Source organism: Pundamilia nyererei, unplaced genomic scaffold (genome assembly GCF_000239375.1).
Source record: "Pundamilia nyererei isolate P.nyererei 1_Seehausen unplaced genomic scaffold, PunNye1.0 scaffold00149, whole genome shotgun sequence".
Taxonomy (NCBI): domain Eukaryota; kingdom Metazoa; phylum Chordata; class Actinopteri; order Cichliformes; family Cichlidae; genus Pundamilia; species Pundamilia nyererei.
The window spans coordinates 558,735-579,283 of NW_005187550.1; the positions used below are offsets into that span (position 1 = coordinate 558,735).

A 20,549-nucleotide genomic window follows, 5' to 3' on the forward strand; every position below is an offset into this window, starting at 1 on the left:
TTCCAGCACCCTGGCATAGACTTTCCCAGGGAGGCTGAGGAGTGTGATCCCCTGTAGTTGGAACACACCCTCCGGTCCCCCTTCTTAAAGATGGGGACCACCACCCCCTATTGTTTTAAGAAACAATAGCACAAAAAGTTACAAGACACAGCAAAACAACAAATTAGTATTGTGGCTGGTATTACACCTAAATACTTTTACCGTTTATCTATAGGAAACAAGGACACATCTTTATGTTTGAAAATGCTGTTTCAGGTATGATTTCATTTGGATGATCAGTTCTCTCATATCTTGAATGAAAGTTTTGCATGACACTTTCACAACCACAAACCACCTGAACGGCAGGCAATTACGGTAAATTGCAGCCATGCTGCTATGATCAGATTATCAAACTGTGGGAAATGTGCAGGAAAAAAAACAAACAAAACCACTACAAAAAGAGCATATAAACCCAATTCCCAAAAAAGTCCCTGTGTAAAATGTTAATAAAAACAGAATGCAATGGTTTGCAAATCTCATGCACCCACATTTTTTTTCCCACAATAGAATACAATGAATTTGATGGCATCAGCATGTCTAAAAGAGGTTGAGACATGGGCAACAATAGTAAGTGGAACTAAACAGAAACAGCTGGAGGACCATTTTGCAGACAATTACATTTAATTGCCAACATGACTGGGTTTGCACACCTATAGGCAGTTAGCAAACTTGTCTTGCTCAGACATGTAGTGTATAGCTGGTAGTTGGGTTTATCGAGGTCAGATCACATGTCTCCTCTCAAGACAGTAACATCACGTGTCTGTCTTAGTGAGGCGTTTAGGGAAACACTGCATCTACAGAACAAAACATGAATGAGGCTTTTACTAGTTACTAATACAATATTCATGCAAAAATGACAAATTTAAAATGACTGATCTTTCCAGTTACCCATCCGACTGAATATGAATATACTGTATGAAATCTATCCAGGTCCATTATAAAATTCCATGTGTCTGTTTGTGGATGTGGGGTAGGGTTACAGTATATGTCCCTACCTCCAGGATGAGGTCCCCAGGAAGCAGCCCATCGGGACCTCGAGCTGGACTGTCCTCATCCAGACTCTCTATGTAGACACCCCTCAGGTTTCCTCCACAGAGTGTGACCCCTACTTCCACCCCAGGCCTGCGTACTGTTACGAGCCGCGGCTCACCCGCTTTCCTGCCCCCCTCAGACGGCATCCTGGAGGGCAACAAGAGTCAGTTACAGAGATAATGAAGTGTAATTGTGTGTGTAATTGTCTTCCCATCTTTGCCTACATGTGTACCTGATAAAATTGTGAGGGCTGGTAGTGGGCGTAGTCTGCTTGGAGGAGGGAGTGAGTGTGCCCTCGTCCTGTTCACTGAGTGTATCGATGGTGGAGTGATTGTCAGGTGTAGCGGCCCCACTGCCCTGCGGAGTTGGCTGAGTACTGACCGGCTCCAGACGGGAGCTGCAGTGCAAAATAGGTTACACTGATTGCATTAAAAAGGGAGTTATGATTGATGCGCTTCATAAATGTCACAAATGTTTTATTTGACCTGAACGTATTCTGTAGCCAATCCAAGTATCAAAAAAGTCCAAATTTAGATTAACACCAGCTTTTATTGGACCCAGTGCAAACTGGCCAAGTGCATTAATTTTAATTAGAGTGACTCAGACTTTGTAACTTTGTTCCTTGCTTTATATTGTGCGTTTTCTCTCGTTAAGAACTGGTGAAAGATCACAAGAATTTAAATAATAGAAAAGCATCAGGCTAACAGATGAATCATTTTAGGTATTAGTATTTTTTTTGCTATATTCTGCATATGTGGAGATGCTTTAAAGCTGACCTATTACAATTTAAAAAAAAAAAGAATAGAAGGGCAATATGAACCCCGAGCTTTTAGCTTGTACCTACACTGGCTTCATTATTTGAAACTTCATTATATACATGGCAGAATATAAGGAAAAGCATAATAGGTCCACTTTAATGTGTCAGGATCTTATTAAAAAAAAAAAAAAAAGATACAGTCAATGCTGAAATGAGCCTAAAACCTTTTGTGTTGGTCTGACTCTGTGCACATTTCTAATATTTAAAGACAAACAGCTACAAAGTTAATCTTTTCACCTGGGTGATCAAGTGCTGTTTCAGATATTACTTTATGTATACTCAGCTAGAAAAGTGCAAGTCAATAAGATGTAACACCTGGCCTCACTGCCACAGTGTATTTAAAATGCAGCTGGAACCGATTTAAAAATTAGCCAAATGAAACAGCTGAGATTCCGATAAAAACTAACCCTACACTAACGCCACATTACCTCGAGCGAGAGTGGTTGCCCAGCTGGTACATGTGTGGGTTGTACTGTGCCATAATGGTGATGGTGTCGCACTGCTGGCCAATGATGAGACGAGCTTGCTGCTCAGTAGCGTTCCGCAAGTTGATGCCATTGTACTGATAAAGTGAGAAAAGTGTGATTAGGACAGGGAATGAAGGAAGACACGGGAATATATTCTATTATCAGTCTATTAAAGGCTTTAAGTCAGGGTTGTCAAACTCATTCTAAATTGTGGGCCACATATAGCTTTGATGTGAAGTGGGGAGGACAAGTGAAACGAAGAAAAAGAAGTACCTCTGTTTATCTACATGATAAAGAAATGTTGCTGTAGAATTATTTTTTACAATTTAAGAATCAATACGTAAAATTACAGACAAATTTCTAGAGTAGACAGAAAAGTTCACTAACATTAAAAAAATTATTTAATTTGTTTATATATTAGTTAATTACTTTGTGTTGTATAAATGAGAATGGGGGGGGGGTGTCTTTATCACTAGGAACTGCTATAAAACCTATGAAAATACAGTTAAAAGTCCAAAATTTAGATGCAAGATGCCTTCCTTTACTTGTACCAAAGCCATCCAGTGGGCCAGATTGGAATCTTTGCCTGGCCGATTCTGGCCTCCAAGCCTTACGTTTGACACCTATGCTTTCAGTTATTTGCAGCAATTGGTGAAGAAAGTAGTTATGAGTTATGAGAGCTGACTAGTCATTAAAAAGGAAGAGTGTACATATGCATGAATGTAGAGCTGAATGCATGCACCTCAGCCCTTAAAATACATTATAATAGTCAGAGCTCCAGATCAAGGAGGCATCTGCTTTCATTTTTACTGAGCTTCAACAACTAATAATAAATATATCGGTGACATATCTATTAATATCTTGCTTCGAAACAGATATACTTTAAAAAAAAGAAAAAAGAAAAAAAAAGATATTTTTTGGACTCACTCATATGCTGTTGCATGCCTGTAAAAATGTGAAGAGGGCACGTTACACTGGAGCAGCCCAGACGCTGTGGCTCTTACTTAAAGGGAAGCGACAAGCCGAAGCACTGTTAAAGGCTCCACTACTTTATGTGATGGTGAAATAAATCAAAATTATGGAACACGCAGCTAAATTTCTGCAAACGCAGTGGGGGTATATTTCTTCACTTCAAAAACATTCCTACTAAGTGTTTCTCTTTTTTACTACCTAAACTGTGCATCATCTACAGCTACAGTAAACTCACAATTGATGTGACAGCTTGTGCAGTTATTTTACTTGTGTAGAGGGAAAAAAGAAAAAGGCATTTCAGCAAGTATTAAAATACTGGGAACAGCTTCAGCACTAATGAATACAGTCCTCCAGGAAGTGAAGCCAAACAGAATAAATGTATGGTAGGCAGCAAAATGACTGTGCCTTTGAAGACTGAATATATTTGTGGCATCTGTATTACTGTGTTTCTATTTTGCAGGCATCTGCCAGTAAACTCTTATTTATGTTGCTTGAAGGTATGTAACCTTTTTGACCAACAGTAGGTTGTTCATACCTCCAGTAATTGGTCTCCATACTCCAGTCCTGCCTGGTGGGCGATGCTACCTCCAGTGACTTTAGACACAAAGATTCCTCCGTTCTCCCCACTGACAATGGAGATGCCCAGAGGCTCTGCACCTTTGTGCACAATGACATTGCGGGGTTCCTCCAGGTATGGCCTAATGGGGGAAAAGAGGAAAAAAATATATATATACATGAATGAACAGAATCACATAAATGCAGTTATAAGTAGGTCACCACACAGGAGTAGAAGGTAGTGAGGGTAATATGTTTCCTTACAGATCTGGGGAGTTACTTCCTGACTGGGCTTTTCCTTAAGTTACACAAAATTACATCTGGTTCAAATTCTAAATACGTTATGAATAAAAAGCTTATCTTCAAATTTAAGAATATTTAACACCAAGCTTCAATACCACCCCCCACCCACAGGTATGTAGTGGATCATCTCTGCAGAGTGCCACATTGTGACCGTCCTATAGAAGAAACCGCAGCTTTACAGAGACAATGTGCACAAAAGTGAAATCACAGCCATGTGAAATCCTTTCACATGAAGAAGATTTGCATGAATTTTGTGGGTCTTCATAACAAGGTGGCTTTGGATATGGGTTACAGTTTCAAGTAGGTAGATAAGAGGGAGTGGATTAGCAGCCAGAGACCAGGGTAAAGAGAGTGGTGCGGTACAAAAACAAACAAAAAGATCATGATCTAGAAGCTTGAGGCTGAATAATAATGATACCAGTGCATAACATACATACTGCAGACTAAAGGGTGACTTGGCTTAAAAACCAGCAGTGCACACATGCAGAGTGACTATGGTGTTATCATAGAGCACGGATGCTACATGCACCCTGCTAGATTCAAATGGCTTTCTGACATGGAGAGAGATATGGGCGGGGCACATAAACAAAACAAAACCTTTGAAGTTGAAAGTGTATCTAATCAAGAGTTCTGTGTCCTCAGGCACAAATCACACTGCTGCATGCAAACAACCATCTGTCTCAGAATTACACAACTCTTGGGGTGGGTTAAAAAAAAAAGTATAAAATAAATAAATAAATAAAAACCTCTTTTTGCATTCCATATAGTCCACATAAACCTCACAAGCCTTTCTGGTCCTCCTTTTTCCTCTACCCAACTATTACATGTTGACAACATGGGCTGGGGAGAAGGCTGGGGGAAGGGGGGGGGGCATATCCTTGTTTGTATCACTGTGAGAAGGAACAAACCTGAGGCTCCTGAGAGAGGAGAACCTCGGCCTTGCAGCCAGAGGAATCCTTAGAAAAGAGCGATTACGGTAAAGAGATCTGGAAGTGGAGGGTTGCAGAGAGGCAAGAGGAAGATAAAGAGGAAAATGGAAGACAGATATCATACAGAGATAGTAACATGTAAAAGAGTGGTGTTGGTTATAAAATATGTGGCAGGAAAGTTAAAAGATAGAAGATTCCAACAAAACATTAAAAAAAAACTGCTTTTTTGAAAAACAGCAAACCATATTACCATATGGAGTTTTAATAGGATTTCAATCTGAATTTCAATGGGGGGATTGCACAACTGACCATGATGGACCTGTTGCCTAGCAACACCTTTTGAAATAGCCTAGGAGGATCCTTGAGGGCAGACACAGGCTATATAGTACCAGCTTCTAATCATCATTCAGCCAACAACTACACCATTCGGAGGGAAATTTTTGCAGCATCTCAGTCCGATAGCAGACGCTGCAAAAAATCTCTCAACAAGATGGTCACACACAGTTAGCATCTTCTATGTTCCCTTTAATTTAATTTTCTTTTTAATGTGGGAATAGTTCTCTACATCATACCTGTCTTTCCTGCGCTCCCCTATTGGCACAGGGCTGACTGAGATCCGAGGCAAAGTAGAAATGGATCCTTGTGATTGGCTGCTGGCAAATGAGGAAGTCTCCAGATTGAGTGGTGATTGTGGAGGCGTGATGAGGCTGGGACTGCTACACTCGGAATGCGAGAGGGAGCCTGGGTTTAGGTAAAGAGGAGCAGAAAAGAATAAGGACATTCCTAAAATACACACTGAAATATGAAAACTTCAACTTCATAACATTTTCCCTCCCAGAAAAGATCATTAAAAACCTAAATTTTCTCCTCAAATCTTAATTTTTTATTTTTTGATTTGCCTCATGCAAATGTTAGTTTGACATTTTGAATCAGAAGAAAAATTATTCTAGCAACCTGAGGAGTGTTTGGATTAATCACTTAGATCTAGATGTTATTCTTGTGTCTTAACACAATTTGACTACTGATCCACATGAACCCAGAGGCGATAAGCAAACCACTTACTGATGACACAAACTGGTAAAGATTTTTCTGCTTAGGCAGTTTAACCTTAGTTTAAACCTCTATAAAAAACACTGAACTAACCAAGCTCAACAATAGTAAAGCAGACATTGAAAACAATACAAACAAACAAAATAAATAAAATAAAAAGTCTGGAATTCTGCCCCCTCAGAGTTTGATCTGAGAGACTTCAATAGTCATATTTTAACAATCATTTGATGTGTTGACTGTATTTTACCAGCAGGCACAGTACCTCTGTCTGAGCCCAGCATGGAGCGCGGGTAGCGGGGAGTAGAGGGGATTTTGATCCTCTCTGTGCGGTAGTGAACATTATTGGAAGAACCTGTCAGAAGCATGAGAAGGATAAGACACGAAAATGAATGCAAATAGAAAAAGTAGTGTTGAGCTTTGGGACTGCTGGTGTGTGCATGTGCGTGCGTGCGTGCGTGTCAGACTGACCGAGCCGTGCACTGGATGGCAGTGAGTTTGTACCGTGTGAAGCTCTGCTGCTGCGTGATGATGAGGATTCGGAGAAGTCATTTGAGCGTTTCTGCTGGCTCAGGTCCAGGCTCAGACGACCCTGGTGTTGTGGGCTGCACAGGGAAAGAAAACAAGCTTTGAGACCATCATAACTGAACACAGATTCTTTTTTAATTATTTAGGCTGATTTTTACAAATTTACTCAGACCTGTAGACTAAAGAACTCTGTTCCCCACTGCCTTTAACGTTCTAACACTTGACAGGAGTTTATTACCTTTTGGACTACTTCAGTTTTGCAGACACACAAGTGCACACTCAATGTTATATCATATGTATAAATCTTATTATTTCTACTGTATTTCTAATGTTTTTAATAATAGAATAATTGATAAACTATTTATTTAGTTTATGTGTTTGGTTTTTTGTACAGAGAAGCATGTTTTTTTACTGTATATGACAAAACTTTGAAAACTGTGTGAGTGGCTGGGCTAAATTGCAACATCTCGATATTAAGGCAAAGCAACAGCAGGTATGTAAAATAACTGTCAGTTTGCCTTGGGGAACTGGATCATTTTAAATCATTAGTCATTACAAAACACTAAACTTCCAGTTAAAGTAGCCTGAAGATAAACCGTCAGTTTTAAAGCTGGGTTCAAGGAAACTGTGGGCATTTAAAGGCTATAACCTGGTGTGGGTGTGCTGGTGGCATATCTGGGATGCGACAGATGGACAGTTGCTGGTATGAACACGGTGACTGCGCACAGTGTACACTGGATTCCTCATCACGGCCGTCACAGCGGGGCAAGGTGACAGTCCACGGTGGGTGGAATCTGCCAATTACACACATTCACACACACACACACACACACACACAACCATTTTATAGACGCTGGAATCTGTGATTATCCTGAGAGCACATAGGGACCGACCTATGCTTCAGCAGTCTGCAAACTTACTCGGAGGTAGGGATCCACCGTAGACTGTGGGGACAAAGCCGACACTGTGTCTATGAGAGCGGCTGGGGGAGGAACGCAGCATGTCCCTGGGCTCTGGTGAATGCTCATCATTAGAGTAGCTCTGTGATTAATGACAGTTAAAAATTAAACAGTGGGGCAAGTAACATATGGCAAGAATGACAACCTGAACATCTCCTAACACTGAAAATAACATTTATCCTTAATGCATTCTCCAGGTATGGTATTTGAGCACTCGATTCTGACTCAGCTTGTGCACGGGGTGCAAGGCATCAATCACTCCGACACACTGGCGAGAGGCAAATCCCAGAGGCTTTACTCTGTCTGGGCTGTAAATTCTATTATAAAATGGAAGCTTTGGCCCACCGGGATGATTTGAAAGGTCCCATTTTGAATTTTCCCTCAAATACATCATATTCTCTGCATTACAGAGGCTTCTAATCAAAACTACCCCAGATTGACTGAGGGTGAAAGCAAAATAATATTTTATGGGAAAAGCAAAAACAAATGTGACTCAAACTAAATGCACTTTTGCACCTCTGAGCCCCTCAACTCACTTGGAAGGTGGGAAGAGTAATGGTCTGAGGGGTCATCCTACGTCGAAGGGCAGGGGCAGATTTAGGGCGCGGCCTCTTCACCTCTGGCTCCTCCCCTCTGGTACGACCAATGTCCTCATCACAAGACTTCCGTGAGGTGAGGACCTTGCCTTCCACAAAATAGTGGTTTCCGTTCCTGTCCCTTTCTCGCTCACTCCTGTCTCTGCACTCGCCTGCTGCCATGGAGATGGCAGCCTCTCCCTTGCCGTCAGAGGTGATTGTGCAGTCAGAGGCAGAGCTGCTTTGATGTTTGTGTTTGAATTTGAAGGAGTCGCTGCGAGTGGGTGGGGTTGGGGGAGTTGGGGTAGGGGTTGATGAGGAGGAGAGGGACTCCGTCTTTGAAGGTTGTGGAGAGTGAGAAGCTGCTGCAGCAGCAGCCACTGCTGCAGTCTGATTGGCTGCCATGTACTCCATCTTAGTGGAAGGTGTTTCAGGGCGTTTGAAAGTGTCTGGGTCAAAGATGGACTTCCTCTGCTTGGGTGATTTGTAGATGGAGAGTTGGGTGGCTGCAGAGACTGGACTAGTGTCTCTAGTATCTGGAGCGACCGACATACTTCCCACTATCATTTTTGGCCATGTGCCGCCACTGTGCTTCTTCTCCATGGCTGCATCCATGGTGATGCAGTCTGCAGGTGAAACTGGCTCAAAGGGCAAAGAGGAAGGCGCTTTCGTGTAGGGACAGCACTCTTGGAAAGCACTGGGCCCATACCGGCCATTTCCCAAGTCTGAAGATGGCCGAAGGCTGGTGGCATGGAGGGATCCTGTGGAGAAGGGCCTGCTGATGTCACCATACATGTCATCAGATTCACCTCTGACCTTTCTCCTCTCCCCAGAAATGCTGCCTGTGCTAGCGCTTCCAACATCTGGGCAGAAAATGTCCGTCTGTGTCGAGCTGTTATGTTTGAGATTCCGACTGTTCCGGGAGTGAATCTCCGACAGGTGAATGCGCCCGTTTGACTTCTCTGATGACTCGCGCAGACTCTCAAAAATGTTCTGGCCTGATGTGCTGTGAGGGAAAAACTGTAGAGAGAGCAAAGGAAGCGATTAACCACACCTGATAAACATACTTTCGTTTTTTAAAAGAATACACTGACAAACAAAATGAGTCCGTTTTCTCAGTTCTCACAAACCACACTGTTGAATTTGTAAACCTGCTATGTAGGACGGACAGCAGTAGAAAGGAAATCTTTTAAAAACTTTCAGTCAGGCTCTCAGAGTTCACAGAGTGAGATGAATACTGGCCCACCTTCATAAGAGAGAGGCTGAGAGAGTCCCTGCAGCTACGCAGCAAAGCCTCACACTCTGTCACAGACTTGTTATCCAGAGCGATTCCGTTTATCTGCAGAATGGGGAAAAACACTGGAAATAAAAGCAGGTCCTTCAACACAAAAGCAATGCACACTTGTCTTTCCTGATATTCCCCCGATGCGTTTGTACATCTTGGGTAGCAGTATTGCTATAACAGATACACATCTACAAACACCTACAGGTGACAAATCTCCTAAACATGAGATTCCCAGGCTCCGAGATGTGTCATATGCTACTGCGGTGGGAAAACCACAAGAAATCTAGGCCAATACATTTCAGTCTCAACAACCCCTCACACTGCAGTCTGCACATTCCTTTAGAACAGACGTGACCTGAGAGGATTCTCCAAAACACAAACAAGGTCAAAGATACTGAAGAGCAAACTATGTACTTTATTACAGCTGAGATTTAACATAAATTATGTCCTGAAAGAACATCATGCCTGAACCTAGAACAAGCAGGGGAAAGAAACCTTCACTTCTGATCTTTAGGGTTCAGTAGCGGGCATTCATTTGCATTTTGTACTTATTTCACCTCCAGTTCAGCACGCTGTTCTCTTTTTTTGCAAATGCAACTATGCATTTATTAAGTCATGCTAAAGAGATTATATAAAAAGGGAGACAAGGTAGTCAAATCTATATGGGAATTCTGTAACATCAAAGTTGCTCATGGCCACAAAGAGCCAAAGAATCACCAAGGTGAGAAACATGAGCCAATCGTGTTGTAATGGACCACTTTCATGCATATTTCAGGATGTCAGTGGGGCAATTTGAACTCGTGTTAGAAGAGTTGGGAACACATCTGAGGAGGCAGAGAAATAATTTCAGAGAGCCGATTGTCCCGGAGCGGTGACTTGCTCTGTGTCTGAAGTAAAATTGTGTTATTAAAGTGCTAGACTTGTTGCCAAATAGAGTGGTCTGATTGGTCAGATCTGTATATTCGGATTCGAAAATTTAAAAATCATACTGCAGATTTATCTAGTTATACGACATGGTCAAAGTGAAGAGGTGCATTAAGAAAATATTTTTAACCCACTAAATATTTGCGCAGATTTTACGTGCCCGGTGTGTTAAGTCCTTTAAAGGTGATGCACATGTTTCATGATTCTAAACAAACCAGGGACCTAAGAATTCTGCTGCTGCTGGAAGATTAGCACTAAATACAAGGCCGCGTTTCCATCTCCTTTAAAAAGAAGGATTTCTGACACGTCTCTCTTCAGTTCCCCTCTGGGGTGAGTATACTGCAGCTATGTGCTTGGAGACAGCTCCACCTACCACTGCAGAGCTCCAAGATTTTGAGGATTTAATCAAAAGAGGAGACTTCCCTCCTTCCACTTCACACCCTCAGCCAAATCCCACCTTATCTACTTTTGGAGTGTGGATACTGAAATGGATCAAGGGCTGGATTAGAAACCCAAAGAAACCTCTGTGAACTGCAGTGTGCCAGACATACAGGAAGAGAGTATCAAAAAAAAAAATAGAGAGAGGGGATTTCATAGAAGCTGAAACTAACTCACAGCAATGAGTCTGTCTCCAACTGTGAGAGAGCCCTCCCTCGCTGCTGGACTTCCCTGGACAATGGCAGTGACAAACACTCCACTTTCCAGACCAATGCCACTGTCTAAGATACAAAAGGCAAAAAGAGGTTGATGAACAAGGAAAATGCAGACATCTATATAAATATTTCAATCCATTTATAGAGACAGTATTATACCTTTGTGTCCCATAAGGTTTATATGGACAGGAGTGACCAGCCTTCCTCCTAGAGACTTCCTCCTTCGTACCACCATATTGATCAGTCCTCCGCCATTAAGAACAGCCTTCACCACCTGCTTCCTGTCCTTATTGGTCAGGTCGATGTCATTAATCTTCAATAGCCAATCATTCACTCTAAAAACATGAGAGAACAAAGGGTGAGGTATTTAATAAAGCATTAATAAAGCCACATGAACAGATCTCTTCTTGAGGCAGCTCATACCTTAACCTTCCATCTGCGATACTTCCTTTGTCCACCCGTGTAACAAAAATGCCACAATCTCCAGGTAAATATGGATCATTTACCCCCTCTGCAATATCAAACCCAAGCGCCTTCAAATCCATGTCATCCTGTGAAGCCAATAACATAAGTGTCACTTGGCTCATTCTAAAAAACCCATTTTAATGCCATCATGTTTTGACAGATCTTAGGGGTCTGCTGGCTCTCAGGAGATTAGCATGTGACCAATTCAATCTCAGCAATAAGACCTGACCACTACTCTTACCCTGTCCTTCTCAAACTCCACCACCTCCGTCTCCCACTCCAGGGAGTCTGTGTCAATGGCCGAGTCATGAGAGCTGTGGGCCATTAACTGACAGAACCGGGCCTCCTTCTCCAGCTGGCTTTCCATCTTCTCCCTTAACAAAGGCAGACATAACACACACAGAGTCAAAGGTTAGTCACTTGAGGAAGGATGGGCAGAGAGAAAAAGAAAGAGCAGGGAAAGAAAAAAAAAATACAGCCTGGATCAAAAGGGAGATGCATCTACAGATTGCGCAGAATTTTACATATTTTAATCTTCGTGTCAGTCTCGAGCTTTGTTTCAAAACATCTGACGTGCTCTCATTCTTACGAACACTTTCCATTTAGAGGTCCAACGAGTTCAATTTAAATTTATTCCCAGAAAAAAAAAAAAAATCTAAAAGTAGATTGCACACAATGCCACACTGTCAGCAAGATATATGGTGTCCTACTGAGGCATGCCTTAAGGGTTGCAGTGACATTAAAACCCCAATTGTACATCAGTCTCTGATGAGGATAGAGGAAGAAACTCAAAGTCACTGTATGGTGCATACTCTATATAGGGAAAATGTTAGATTACTAGTTAGATAATAATTGGATACAAGCACCATACATTACAAGTGGTTATAGTTAGATAATGTTAGGATTAAATTAGTAGATGGGGAAAGAGACTCGACTTTCCCCAGAATCTACCCTCCAGCCTGGAAATCGCAACCCTCGTGCAGGGACCTGACACATAATGGTTGCCATACACACTTTCGCCAGCAGAGGGAGCCTCTACATGCATTCTAAACACAGTCACATGAAAGGCCTTGAAGACAGCGAGACAAAATGTGTGTGTTCAAAACACTGACGCTTTGCGGGATTACACTTTAATCTGGGTGTGTGGAAATGTTGCCAGAAACACAACTGCACTACACCATGTCTCCAAAGGCTGAATGTCATAGCTTATGCCCAGCCAAGCCACACACTGACTACAACAGCTTACAGAGACAGCACAACACACACAGCTGAGTGAGTAGAGGCCATGTTGTTTGCACTTGCTGAAATGCAGAAGACCTTTCCACTTATTCCTTATGAGTCTTTATTGGGATTCAGCTTTTATGAAACAAATGGAGAAGAAAGTTGGAAATGTGGAAATATCATGCAGTGAGGGAGTCAAACAAGAGACTTCAGAGCTGACAGCAGCTTTAAAACCACGGTGAAGACTCACTTTAGTTCTTTAAGTTCTCGCAATGTGTCATTCTTCTGTTTTCTCATATCATCCAAATTACGCAGGGCATCAGCCAGATCGCTGACTGCCCGGTCCCTTTCTCGCCGCAGGTTGTCACACAGAGTCCTACAGAAAGGAGAGAAGGGAGATTGTGAGTAATTAGTTTACTGGAGAGGGAGATCAACTACAGACCCTTCTCAGCTTTGCTAAAAGTCTTTTAAAAACCCATAAACGCACTGACCTTATGCTTTCCCTCTCCGCCACTATTTTGTCTCTCTCCTGGAAGGCCCAATCCCTTCGACATTTGGCCACCTCAGCTTCCTGTGTGGCCTCCTTCAGCTCCTGGGACATCGCTTCATACTGTTTCCTTAGCATCTCGATCTCCTTATTGGCTCGTTCCATGTCCAAGGTGGCAGAGTCTTGTTTCTAAGAACATTAAGAGTACATGAAAAAGATTAATTTTATAACACACTACGTCTCGTTTTTCATCTTAAGCATTCTAAACAATAGTCCCATACAACAAACCAAGTATTTTTCATGTATATAACCCTGCACAAGGACTATTTAAATGGCTGCTTAGTGGGTAGAAAGAGATGCTTTTTAATCATACATTTTGGTTTATACTGAATTACATATCATGGATCTAGGAAGAAAGGGCTAGATATAAGTGCTTGGCTACCTTTTGAAGAAAAAAAACAAGTTGGGAAATTGGTTCACAGGCTACACCAGTGATAGTATATGCTATAAAGAGAACACCACAACAAAGACGTCAACAGACGCTTCCTGAGATTTTATGAAAGAGCAGTGACATTTACTTGTCTGGCTTGATAGTATTCTCTGAGCAGCTGATCCCTTTGAATGATGGCCTCTGTTCTCTCCTTGCGGGCCACATCCCTCTCCTCCCGGACCGTCTCGATGTCCTTGCAGGCCTGGCTCAACTCCTTCTGGGCCTCAGCTTTGTCCTTCACCTCATGGCAATACTTCTCCAGCAGCTCATTCCTCTCGCAGATGGCCCTGTCACGGTCCACCAGTGACGAGTTCAACTCCTATCCCAGAACAAAAGGCAAAATAGAATGAGGGCATCTCAGCACAGTGAGTCATTAATGTGATGTGAAAATATTGTTGGGGGTCTAATGCAGAGTGATCTGATACTAGCTTCAAATCCTTTTGCAGTGTTCAGAAATATCCTCCAAAAAGAAGCAGAACCATTCGTGTGTACAGTTTGAGAAGGTGTCTAGTGATCAACCGATGACGCAGATTTATAGATTTTGAAGGTTATGGTGAAAGTAGAGTCAATTCGGTTTTATTTAGAAAAACAAAATGATCTCAAAAAAAAAAAAAAAAAATCAAATAGTAAACCCAAGACCTTCAGTATTGCAATAAGAAACCAGTTGCATTTTGTTAGCCTTGGAAGCAGCTTGGCTAAATGTTTCCCCCACTCCAGGCTTTAAGCTACACTAGATGGTTGCTGGCTTCAGCTTTACCATGACAGCCAATGCTCCTTTCAGTTTCTTGGGTTGGTTTTTTTTAAATGACTACTACAAGTCAAATTCTTTGATGGATTTGGCATGTTTCTTTAAGCAGGTCATATTCAGTGCCAATTTTCTTGTCCTGAAGTCTATCAGTTATAAAAGACATATACACCTGAAGATATGCTGTTGTTTTAACGTGTTTTAAAGCCCGATACCTGTCTGAGAGCCTCCAACTCTTCACTGGCCACCACCCTCTCTGATGAAGTGTTTTTCAGTCGAGCCTCAGCTGCCTCCAGTTCAGTTTGCAACTTGTCCACCTCCTTGATCACCTGGTCCCTTTCACTCATGATGAGGCGATATTCATTAAACACAGAGTCCCTCTCCTCCTTGTACTTCTCGCAGTCCTTGGCCGACTTCAGCTGCAAGTTCTTGTAGCGTGTCACCTCTGATTGCAGCCGCTCCATCTCTCTCTGCAGCTCCTTGTTCTGAGCTGAGGACTTGTTCAGCTCCTGCTGCACTGAATCAAACCTGGAAGAGGGGAGAAATGCATGTAGTCTGAGTACAGCACTAACCCTACTTTGACTCAAACAGACAATTTAATTTAACCCTTTTGTGTCTTTTTTGTGTCACGTAATGATGCTTTCACCTCCTCATTGAGGTAGAGTACTGCTGCTGGTAGTGCATAGCTGAGTCTCGCTGTTTGAGCAACGCATCCATCTGCTTCTGCAGCCTCCGGTTCTCCTCCTCCGCTTGCTCCAGGCGGCTCAGGTCTGTGTTGTGGTTAGCTACCTTCTCACTGTAACGCTTGCTCAGGGAATCATACTCCTTCTTTACAGCCTCCAACTTCTCCATAGCAGTGTCGTACAGCTTATTTAATACCTCTGATGAGCCCTTCTCGCTCATTACCTGGTAACAAAAATGCACACAAAGCAAATTAGCGTTGGTCAAAATGTTAATACCACAAACCTGTATGTACTTGTTGTACCCCACCTTAGCAGCAGATGGCGTTAATGTGCGGACAGGAGTGTAAGTGCAAGATAATCTGTGCCTACTTAAAACAAACAAAAAAACCAAACAAAAACAAAACAGATTTTATAAGGGCAAGTTTATTTCTAGGACTGCAGTTACGTACTTAGTTAACTGTGCTGGTCAGTCATTTGTCTTTAACTGTTTTAAGCACAGAGTGCGCCCTTCAGACTGCACTACTTATTCTCTTTCATTTCTGCAGGTCTTGCTGATATAGTCTTCCAGATTCCCAGAAGAGCTTCTGTGACCCGAAGGCTGTATTGACCTCTGTGAAAGCACACACTGCAAATGCACCAATGTGATCGTTACGTTGTTTGGGTCAGAGTGCCCTTTGCCCAAGCCAAGCCCTTTTCTTCTGTGTGTGCCCTTTTCAGAAATGCTCTGTGTGCATTTCCCTCTGCTTGGCTGCCCTGTGCTTGCAACTACTGCAGTGTCCCCATGGGTACTGTGTAAGACACTACTTCACAATATGGGTCACTGTCCCCTTGTGCTCTTAGAAGAAAGTATTCAGTACATAAAACACAAGAGGAAAGACTTTCTGACATCCCAAAATATATGAGGTGCGATCAAAAAGATAAAAAAAAAAAAATCTGTGGCTGCCCCTTAGAAATGCAAGAACTGAATCCTGTTTAAATCTGATCACTATCAACTTTGAGATAGTCTCCTCACTAAGCAAGAACTTCTGGGAAATCATGCTTTCCCAGCACATCTAACACCATCTCCAACGTGCACATTCTCTTATACACTGGTTTTTTTTAGGGGGGGGGGAGATACAATCATGTGTGGTCAGTAGAGTTTAGGGAGAATGATTATAGTGATGGTGCAGGAAAAAGACTTTGACTGTACATTAACACATTATGAGCACGGACAGCTCATGTAATTTAGCACAAACATTTGTCATTAAATGCCTCAGGATGTTAAGGTAGAACACTGTGTTAACTGACCCTTGGTGACTAATTCACTGCGTACAATCCTGTGCGTGCCAACAACAACACCAAGCACGGGTTTGGTCACACTGTGGCCTTTACGTGTGTGCTCTTGCACTTGAGTTTCTGTTTATAGCAGTACACCCAAATCGCACAACCAATGACTGTCCTTTAGGAGAGCTGCCGCTCACACCTTGCAACACACGCATGAGCACGCCAGCCTCACATGCTTTCAGAAAGATTACAAATATGTGGTGCCTTAGTAAAGGAACAAATATTTACATGAAAAAGCAGTTCGGTTTTATATATGCAGGCCCACCATCTGTGCCATGTCACTCAATCTCTAATATAACATCTGGACAGCAACAGCGGTGCGTCTGTGACCGCGTTATACCTGCTGTTGCTGCAGCCGAAGGTCCGCCAACTCTTTCTGGTCTTGACTGTGCAGTCGTTTGAGCTCCTCACAGTTCTGTTTTAGGTGGTTGTGCTCCCGGACAAGTTGGGCATTGTCCCTCCTGAGTGTTTCCATCTCTTCCTTCAGCTGTGCCTGGTCGCCCAAGACACGGCTGTGCAGCATGCTAAAAAGAGGAAGAGTGAACATAGATGGACGTGCAAACATACAGAGCAGAAAGCAAACTTTGATTAGATTAGGTAAACACAGACAGAGGATACGCAAGTACATGCAAAATGTAAAACTAAAATATTATTTATTCTACATCATCTAAAATTTGCAACCAAAGTTCAAACTGATTGAGAATAAAATTGATAAAAAATATTTACTCAGAGTAGAAGTTGTGAATGAATTGTTAAATCGTATTAGGTAAAAGCACACAATCATTAATGATATTAATTTACTTGCTTAGTAATCTAGGTGTGTGGAAAATATAAAAATATTGAAACACATGTTCTGCCTCTGTGCTCCAGAAATTTTGGCTGGGCTCACAAGCTATGAGGCTGAATGAGTCAATCATATAAATGGCTCCATTTTCCAAGCTTTTAAAACCATGCACGTTGTTATATTGTAGTGCCAGTTCCCTTTAAACGTGAAAGCCGACTGTAGCTCCGAGGGATGTTCTTTCAGTCGGGTTAACTACAACACCACGCAAGTGTTTGTTACAGCTGCAGCAAAACAGCGCAATAAAACTTGATTATTTCAATGCTGAAAAGCAGCAGATTGCAGAATCCCATCCCAAGCTTGTTTATATTCTCATTTTAACAACAGTTCTGAACAACACTTACCACTGATACCAAATGGAAATCTAAGCAACTGATGAGCACAAACTGCATAACAGAGATACATATGACAACAGAGTCCTTCATCAACAACAAGAAAGACAAAACTCGTTGCAAGGAAGACTTACTGGTAGAAATCAGCCTCCTTCACAGCCTCCTCGCACCTCTTGAGTGTTTTAGTATGCTGGTTCTTCAGAGACTGCAGATCTGCCATGGCCCCAATGCACTGACTTTTTAGACGCTCATAGTCATGACTGGCTTTGGAATTTGGCCTTAAGAAGAAAGGCACCAAACCAAAATTTTATTACACAAGCCTTGAATGATAGCGTGCCCAAGCACATCGCAGATAAAAGAGCTGACCTTCTCTTTGTACAAAAATGCATAGTACTGGCATGTTTAATCCTAATAACAATACTTTAAAACTATGCGTGCATATAGGCATTTTAGCCTTGGTATCATGTGTTGCAAAGGAAACATCTTGTTTCTAGAGCACATTAAACTTTATTAAGCCATCAGTGTCAATGTGCTCTCTCTGCAAGGCAAGGTCAACATTTTCCCAGACAGGTGAGAATTATTAAACATGGCAGCCAGCACTGAAGACAGCCAAGAGAGAGTAAACAATACCAGTGGAGCTCTGCTGATTCAAAGAGCAATGAATCCCAGATTTGATGCCTTTCATTTAGGCAGAAAAGGGAGGCATGAATGTCAACACTTTTATAGTCATGAGGCAAATTAAAAAAGTGTTACCAGGAGGTAACAAGAAACAGTGACAACAACAACAACAATTTGGCAAACAGGCCAAGATTTGCACCTGCAGTCGTCGAAGGTGGTCCCAGGCGATGCCAACGCCAGACGCTTACGAAGCTCATCCCGCTCCCTGGTCACCTGGCGGAGCTGCAGCAAGATGGTGTCCAGGTTGTCACCGGAATGCCGGTTGTCATTGATAGCTGGGGGTGGGGAGGATGCTTCACCATTAACAGGAGAACCTGGAACGGTAAACACATTACTGAGAAGCCCGTGACCATTTATCACACACTGGATTGTTTTATCTCATAAATTTGTTTTATCATTAAGAAGTTGCCTAGAGGATTTTATTTATTTTCGCCCCCCAAGAGTCTTTAGCAAGAGACAAAGCATGAAGGAGTAGGATTGTGAAAATGATTTCTTCCTAGTTTTGTTCATTTCTTCAGGTATAATAGATTTTCTATGACCAAATTAAGAAAATGTACAGATTTCTGTCAAATAAAGACACACAGACATAATTTCCTGCAAGATCACAGATTGTGTTTACACACAGTGTCACCCTCAATGGTTAATTCCAACCCAGGAAAGAAACAGACATACAACTGTCCAGATGTCACTGAATGCATTCCCTTTTCTGTGCCTCAAAAGAACATCAAATTTAAACATTATGACCCATCCAGAAAGGATACTTGGTCAGAGTGTGCTCCCAACTTTAGAATTAGGAAGCAAAAGTCCCATCCAGCTGTGAGGGCAGCACCTGGTTGTTTCGAAATTCCTTTATAATATGCCAGGGGTTTTTCCTGAGACGCTGTGCAATAAAAGTTGGTGGGAATTACATTCGATTTAAAAGACTACACCTTTTGTAATGTCAGATGTAAAAAAGGAAAGAAAAAAAATGAAAGGTTTGTGCTGTATCTCTGGTATTTTCTTAACAAGGTCCCCAGAGATTTATCTTTAATCAAATTAAATGTCTACATAAATGCCTGCAATACAAATCCACTGAAATCTTGTTTTATGGAAAATATGTTCTTATATTTCAGATCTTTTTTTTTTTTTTTTTTTAAACCGAGTGTCACTGACGTGGTGCCACATAGATCGAGTCTCATAAATCATATATACACCATTACAAGTCACGTTCTGGGTTGTTTTCCTTGAAACATGAACCAGGGCAGGAAATCTGGGGATTATGTTCATCTTTGAGTCATTTTTTTGGACCTTTTGGAGGTTTATGTAACACAGCTGAGTCATTTGGACCTTTGTCAAGCCTAGGGAAAGGAAAACATGGCTTAAGGAACGGGAGATGTGTGGCGAGTGCCCCAATGGTGGGTTTAAAGGAGAAATAAAACCGCTAGATCCTTCACTGTAACGCTACAGGAATTACACCAATATCAGTGTAAACAGCTTCCCAACAGTGCACTGTGGGCATCATACAGAACCAGTGTGACCTGACATGACAAATAACTTCTTAAAAAGGCTTCTTGGGTCGTTATACATACCAACACTGCTGAGGGAACTGCTGCTTTCTGAGTCGGAGGGCATTGTGGAGAGAACGCTGTACGTGGAACCTGCCAAGAAAAGCGATGTGGTCAGACTTACAGCACCGACAGAATGATGAACCACTTACACACGAGCCTGAATTAATTGCCGGTAAAATGCCAAATGAAATGAATATTACATAGCCAGCTTCATATTCCCTGCACAGCTGTATTATAAATGCGGTACTGGGTTTATACTTGGAATAATAACTTCAACTCTCCTCCTTAGCAGCTCTATATTATCACTCCAGACCCCTGTCGTCATTAAACCTCCGTTCCCTCACTGTGCACTCTGCCTTGCTTTGATGTATAGTCCCTGTATGTTTCTGCTACACAGGCAGAATGTCACGGCTGAAATGGGATTTTCTCTTTTTATGTCAAGCACATAGAGAGAGTAGGAGAGAGAGAGAGAAAGAGAGCAGCAGAGAGAAAATGATTCTCTATCTGAATAGCTATGCACAACGTTAAGCTAGGGGATATTTCACACAGGCTACCACAATCCATAGGAAAGACTCTACAGATCGCCATTATAATGCAGAGTCCCTGCTCCAAAGGGTAACATAAACATGGCTGACAACACAAACTGCCCTTT

General features: G+C 42.1%; 1 protein-coding gene across 2 annotated transcripts in view; it reads right to left on the reverse strand.

Moving 5' to 3' along the window:
* dlg5a (discs, large homolog 5a (Drosophila)) overlaps positions 1-20,549 on the reverse strand; it is a 38,401-nt gene that overhangs the window by 6,616 nt on the left and 11,236 nt on the right. Inside the window, exons 2-26 of one of the 2 annotated variants that reach the window (XM_005744757.2) lie at positions 19,919-19,987; positions 18,490-18,664; positions 17,807-17,950; positions 16,840-17,023; positions 15,140-15,399; positions 14,709-15,021; positions 13,837-14,067; positions 13,263-13,447; positions 13,022-13,147; positions 11,792-11,924; positions 11,509-11,636; positions 11,245-11,420; positions 11,048-11,151; positions 9,470-9,562; positions 8,185-9,243; positions 7,610-7,730; positions 7,339-7,483; positions 6,666-6,766; positions 6,427-6,516; positions 5,687-5,855; positions 5,094-5,171; positions 3,863-4,025; positions 2,317-2,450; positions 1,304-1,468; positions 1,035-1,218 (exon numbers count right to left, since the gene is read on the reverse strand). In XM_005744757.2, coding sequence (XP_005744814.1) covers positions 1,035-1,218; positions 1,304-1,468; positions 2,317-2,450; positions 3,863-4,025; positions 5,094-5,171; positions 5,687-5,855; positions 6,427-6,516; positions 6,666-6,766; positions 7,339-7,483; positions 7,610-7,730; positions 8,185-9,243; positions 9,470-9,562; positions 11,048-11,151; positions 11,245-11,420; positions 11,509-11,636; positions 11,792-11,924; positions 13,022-13,147; positions 13,263-13,447; positions 13,837-14,067; positions 14,709-15,021; positions 15,140-15,399; positions 16,840-17,023; positions 17,807-17,950; positions 18,490-18,664; positions 19,919-19,987 — 4,730 coding nt within the window. Of the gene's footprint in view, positions 1-1,034; positions 1,219-1,303; positions 1,469-2,316; positions 2,451-3,862; positions 4,026-5,093; positions 5,172-5,686; positions 5,856-6,426; positions 6,517-6,632; positions 6,767-7,338; positions 7,484-7,609; positions 7,731-8,184; positions 9,244-9,469; positions 9,563-11,047; positions 11,152-11,244; positions 11,421-11,508; positions 11,637-11,791; positions 11,925-13,021; positions 13,148-13,262; positions 13,448-13,836; positions 14,068-14,708; positions 15,022-15,139; positions 15,400-16,839; positions 17,024-17,806; positions 17,951-18,489; positions 18,665-19,918; positions 19,988-20,549 lie in introns of both variants that reach the window. The other variant, XM_013913768.1, reaches the window with a different exon arrangement.